At 45.3% G+C, this 6,028-nt stretch overlaps 2 protein-coding genes across 2 annotated transcripts; both read right to left on the reverse strand.

The window, feature by feature from the left end:
- Positions 1 to 238: 238 nt before the first annotated feature.
- ATC70_010587 (uncharacterized protein) lies at positions 239 to 3,688 on the reverse strand (the record flags this gene model as incomplete). The annotated part of the gene is made up of 1 exon (XM_064829800.1): positions 239 to 3,688. The coding sequence occupies one exon, from the start codon at positions 3,686 to 3,688 to the stop codon at positions 239 to 241; it is 3,450 nt and encodes a 1,149-aa protein (XP_064682302.1).
- Positions 3,689 to 4,127: 439 nt separating this feature from the next.
- On the reverse strand, positions 4,128 to 5,690 carry ATC70_010588 (Elongation of fatty acids protein (Very-long-chain 3-oxoacyl-CoA synthase); the record flags this gene model as incomplete). Its single annotated transcript, XM_064829801.1, has 1 exon — positions 4,128 to 5,690. One exon carries the CDS (start codon positions 5,688 to 5,690, stop codon positions 4,128 to 4,130), a length of 1,563 nt encoding a protein of 520 aa, XP_064682303.1.
- Between the last annotated feature and the right edge of the window lie 338 nt (positions 5,691 to 6,028).

A 6,028-nucleotide genomic window follows, 5' to 3' on the forward strand; every position in this document is an offset into this window, starting at 1 on the left:
GAAAGCCTCACAAAAGTGGTTTCAGAGGCTGCTTTGGATTTAAAGAAACATTTTGATTTATGATACACCATAGTAAAAGTCTTCATTTTCAAGGTGAAAAACGCGATCGTTTGATTTTCGATGAAAACTTTTTTTTTTTTTTTTTTTTGGATGATATTTGATTTATTAGAAATAAATTAAACGCATCAAGGGATGGACAAGTGTATGTAAACAAAGTGACGTGCCATATATAAGCTATTTAGAGTTTCCTAAGATTTGACAATCTTATCAATTCGGCGCGGATTTGGCGGCATACTACAGAGGGATCAAAAGGTATATAATTGTAGAGCTGTTGGAAGTGATTTCTCCAAATCATACGCATAATAGTGGCGAAGAAGTCATATATAGTGAACTGCATATCGTAGCTGTATATGAGATAGCGTTCTAGTTTGAGGAGCATAATGTTGTTGTAGACGAGGCGAGGGTCAGCATTTTTGGGATAGCTGAGGAACTCATTGAAGGTGGAGTTCCATACATCGATCTTGTGAGCACAGCTAATTAGAAGATGTTTGGCATCTTCTACTTCGTTGCATAGATCGCAGTGATCAGACTCTAAATTGGGCAAGTGTCTTTGGAAGAGGGCGAGCTTATTAGGGGATTGCTGATGGAGCATCCGGTACCACAGATTACGAGCCGAGTAGTGCATGTCGTTTTTATAGAAGGCTGTCCATTGCTTTTTGGAGATGTTGTTGTTGAAGTGGCGGCCAACGTCTAATGTGTCCAATGACTGCATGATGAAACGAACGTTTTTGTTTGAGAGCTGAAGGATCGATAGTTGTTGGAAGCGAAGTGATGCGGCAAATGGTCTCAGGTCGATACCATCTTCAGTGCTGTTGTTGTGTACGAATGGTTGATAATGCAACTCTTGTCGTAGGAGGGCTTTTTCAAGCTTGAGCCAGGTGTTTCTCTTGCTACATGTGGACTTGGGAACAAGTTGAAACATGGCTTGCTCCGAATTGTATTTGAAAAATTCCTGGACTTTGCTGGTTTTGGCGGTTTCACACTGTAGAAATTCAAGTTCTTCCAAATTTTCATCGAAGGTGAAGATTGCAGTGAGGGGGAGACTCAGGATGGTCAGCGCGCTTGGCCTCCGTTGCCAATCAATACACAGTGAGCTTCGTTGGCGGCAAATGTCCATGGCACCGAAAATTGAGTGGAATGGGTGGAACCCATTCAGCGTGTTCTTGTATCTCGCTGCTTTAAAGAAGAGGGGCACTACATGGTCGGGTGTGTCATGGGCTAGGCGGAGAGCGTTGGTCAGGAGCTGGTAGGTAAAGTCCGGGACCGAACCCTTGTTTCCTTGAAGGAGCACCTTGATATAACGAAACTGAAGAGCATGCTGTTGAGCTCCAATGTCAATCAATCCTAGGCCGCCTTGATCTCGCGGTAGGAAAAATGAGTTTCCTTTCAGTGGCGGGAAGAGGCCAGACATCACGAATTGGTATATAATGGACTTCAGTTGCTTCAAGACATCCAGAGGTAGCGATACAATGCGAATGACGTGCCATAATTTTGATAGGATCATATTGTTGGCGATGTTGGCTTTACCGTACAGAGACACATTCCGTTGACTATATATCGCCACCGCCGCTTTGACTTTACCAAGGAGTTCAGACACATATACATCGCGTTGATGGTTGGAGAACCAGATGGGGTACCCCAAATATTTGATATACCCGGGAGAGTGGCTGTCATACCATTTCATCTTGAGCCGGTTGATGATGTGATCTTGGACTCTGAGGCCTTCAGACCCTTTCATGCTACCGCCGTGCAAGGGAAATGCCACTGACTTGTCATAGTTAATCTTGGCATTGGAGGCCCGGTTGTACGTCTTAAGTCTTCTTTGGAGTTCAGTTAGTTCTGAATGAGATTTTACATACGTGAGAACATCATCCGCATAAGCTAAGACCTTAACGGGAGCAGGAGACACCCACGGGATCTGCACATTTTTGGGTAGTTTGGTGTGCTGAAGACTATAGCCTGAGATTGCAGTGTTGTTGATGATGGATAAGAGGAACGGTTCAATAGCTAGATTGAATAGGACAGGTGAGATGCTATCACCTTGCCGAATGCCTCGTCGTTGTGCGATAGGTTTCGTCAGAAAACCGTTGATGTTGACATGGATGAAGTTATCGAAAAACAGGTTGAGGATGCAGGCGACGAATTGTGGTGGAAATCCAAACTTCAACAGTACTTGTGAGAGATACTGGGGGTGGACTCTGTCATATGCTTTGGCGTTGTCCAGCATGATTCCAGTGTATTCGACAAAGTTGGTTGCATTTCGCCAGCTGGCGGATGAAGCGTTATCCATAATTACCCTGAGAGACATGCCGTGATCACCGATATATCGACCTGACAAGAAGCCGCATTGATATGGGTTGATGAGTTTGTTGGCTACTGGTATGACACGAGAGTTCATAATACGAGTAAAGACTTTGCAGTCGGCCGCAATCAATGTGATGGGGCGATAATTGGCGAGATCGCTCCGGTCCCCTTTCTTAAACAGAAGGATAATACAAGATTCCTGCCATGATTTGGGAAATTTGGCGTGCTGGATAGCGTCATTAAATACTTGGTGCACGATGTCTCGGCAGCTAGGGTGAGATATAATGAGATATAAGATTTCATACCCGATACCATCTAATCCTGGGCTGCTTTCTTTGGGAGTTCGAGCAGACCCTAGCAGAATGTCGTCGTAGTCTATTAATGCGGTGATCTGGTTGGCGTCGTCGGCTGACAGAGTGGTGTCGATGTAGTCCAGCATTTTGTTCAGGCAGGTAGAGTCTATCCGTTCTTCGGTGTACAGTTTCTGGTAGAATCGTTCTGCGGCGTTCAGCTTGGAGGCAGTGTCGAGACAGTCGACCCCAGTACGAGGGTGCTTCAAGTTGGGGATGGTTCGCTGATCAAGGCGTTGTTTACTGGTCTGCTTTATGTATCCAGGCGACTTTTCACTATTTTCAAGCCATCGTTTCCCGGCCTTAAGAAGCTGAATATCCACGATTTCCTGTTGCAACTTGGCTAGCTCGTTCTCCACATCCTGCAACAGTAGCCTCAAGCAAGTAGTGTCATGTCTGTAGCGTCGTATCAAATTGTTCCTTTCACTTTGCAGTGTCTTGATTCTAGCCTTCCTCCAATGATCGTGTGTTCTGGTGAACTGAATAGTAACCTGTTTGGCCTTCTTTTTAATAAGATCCCACTTTTCTTGAGCAGACAGAGAGCTGTCGAGTTTCACCGCAACAAATGTTCTAAGCTCGTCGTCTAGTTTCTGTCGATACTTATGGTTCTTGGCGAGGTGAGGGTTCGCTCGCCAAAGTCCTTTACCGCAGTTAGTCAATCCAGTAGTATATGTTTTGGTCAAGAGAGCATGGTCTGTCCAATCTGGCCTGATAAACGAGTTAGTGGCATCACTCATTTTGGAGGCTATGTCGTGGCCTGCAAACATATAGTCGATGGTCGACATGGTGGACCCACGCCGAAAGGTATACGCATGAGGTTCATTCTTTGGATTGAGACAATCGGAAAAGTGGGTGTTCAAGAAATCGGCAAACTGCTTGGGTTTCCCTGCACGGTGAGTATGATGGTATGTGGTGGTGTCGAAACTGTAGTTCATATCGCCAGCTATGATCAATGAAGGGATGATTTCAGGCATGCTTTTGAGGTGGCTGGTGATTTGGCCAAAAAAACGGTTTCTGGCTCTATAATCGTCTGCATGTGCATAGATATTAAGTATATAGATGGGTGGCATATTGTTGTCAACGAGTGAGATTTTGGCTAAGATACCCCTTCCTTCGTTGAAAACGTGCAATTGTTGTAAATTTAGAGCTTGATTAAAGTTGATTATTCCACAATGAGTGGTCCATATAGCTTGGTGGTACTGGAATTGGTACTTAAAGTTGGTGGTGATGCTTTCGAAGGAGTGTGATTGAGCATTAGTTTCTTGACATAGTAAAATATTGCATAGTTCTCCTTTGAGATGCCGTATAAAGCTGTTGGTAGCAGCGATGTTGTATTGTTTGTAGAGGTTCCTGCAGTTGATGGAACCTATCCTAATATTGACATTTTTAGTTTGTGTTGTCCCAATCATTAGTTTATAATGAAGTGGTTGTTGATGAGGCGCCATACGCTGCATCCGCCGTGCCATGAGGCTCTTGTTGCTTGAAGAGCTTCTTGGCATGTCCTTCTTCATCCGATCCCATGGGGGTGGAATCCATTGCATTCCTCTTGTGGGATGTCTCAGGCGTTGTATCATCCTTACGGCTGGAGACCGGTGGTCTGACATCACGAAGATTGTAACGATTCCTGAAGTTAGCTGTGGTGAGACTGTCCGAGTCCTCCTCTCCAGTACTACTGGTGTCTTCGTATTCAGATTCGTCAGAGCTTGGCGCGACAGGCTGGTTGGCCGATTGATCCTCCTGGGTTGCACCCAGTTTGTCATCCTTGAGAGCTTCGCTGTTTGAAGAGTCAGCAGGAACCTCTGTGCTAGAAGTTTCAGTGATAACCTCTGTGCCATGAGGCTCGATTGTCTCCTGAATCGCTTGCATAGGAACGTCTTGCACAGGTTCAGAAGATGCCGCGGATGCAACCGATTCCGTGTCACTGGTGTCCATAGAGGATTCGCCTCTAGTCGTTGCCTTCTGTTTGTTAAGGTACTTCGGCTTGGGTACTTGCATTAGCTCTAGAAGATCAATTTCTCTTCCAGTAGGCTTTGGAGCGGGAGGGTTCCCCTGGGTGTCAGAATTGCGACGGCGACGGTCTTGGGATGGTTGGTCCTTCTTCCTATTCCAGTAAGCCTGGGGGCAAGTAGCAATCAGATGCTCAAGGCTACCGCATTTATGGCAGGCCTTCCTTTTCTTCCTAGGACAGTCAGCCTTGACGTGATCATCGGTATGGCAATCCGAACAGATGGGTTGCATGTTTGCCCATGTCAAGCGGAGATTCTCCTGCGAGCCATCAAGTGCGACCTGAGGCTTCAACTCGGCTGCATAATGTTTGGATTTGTCGATATTAAGGGTGACGAAGCCGCGTCCAGTGAACCAATCCCCATCCTTGGAGTGGCAGAGCCCGACATTGAGGATATCACCATATTCTTCAAAGGCTTTGATCAACAGAGGTTGGAGTACCTCCACCGGCTTGTAAGGAATGGCCGAAATGCTAACTCGAAAGATGTTGGCATGCTTGTCCAGGGTCTTGTTGACTTGGATAGTTGCACCTTGGAGAATAAACTCTTTCTGCAAGGCTTCCATACAATCCTCTTCTGTGGGGAAGTTGATTTCAATGACTTTGTGATTCTTGCCAACCACACGGTGTCGAATACCAAGACCTTTGGGATATTGTTCACGGAGACAGCTTGATAACGATTTCTCCTTGAAGTGCATGCCGACGAACTGTACACAGTCGATGATCAGAGAGAAATCATCCTGGGCTTCAACGAAGGTGGACGTGAAGTCAAGAGCTTTGCCGATAACACCATTATTAGAAATGGAAGGGGTGATCTTGAATGGAGTTCTCTTTTGCGAGTTGATATCCTTGAAGAATGAAGCATATGTAAACATATTGTTGCCTGGATTATGGCTGGAATCCAGCGTAGAGCCACCAAAGTTGGTGGTCCTGCCTTTTTCACCTAAATTGTGATCTTTAGCGGAGAAAGCCATGATTTTCGATGAAAACCATGAGGTACCCCTCCTGCTTTTTGGTCGATTTTTGGCCATGTTTTTTTTGACCCAAAAAGTTGAGCAAAGGTATCAGGAAGTTACTACTACTCGAGTGCAATCGTTTAGTCTCATTCCGGTGACTCAGAAAGGTCTACATGTAAAGATATTAAGGATTAGAAGCTGTCAAATTTGGTTATATTTCATACATTTGCTTGTCAAGAGGCGCGTTCCTGTTATGTACACAAAGGCGTAAACACATTGTATGCATTAATACAGGTTCAGAGCATGCTGTTACATCCAAATATTCAGCTGGAAATATCAAGTTGAGTGGCACTGTT

This window comes from Mucor velutinosus (genome assembly GCF_035048745.1).
Source record: "Mucor velutinosus strain NIH1002 chromosome Unknown tig00001564, whole genome shotgun sequence".
Classification (NCBI taxonomy): domain Eukaryota; kingdom Fungi; phylum Mucoromycota; class Mucoromycetes; order Mucorales; family Mucoraceae; genus Mucor; species Mucor velutinosus.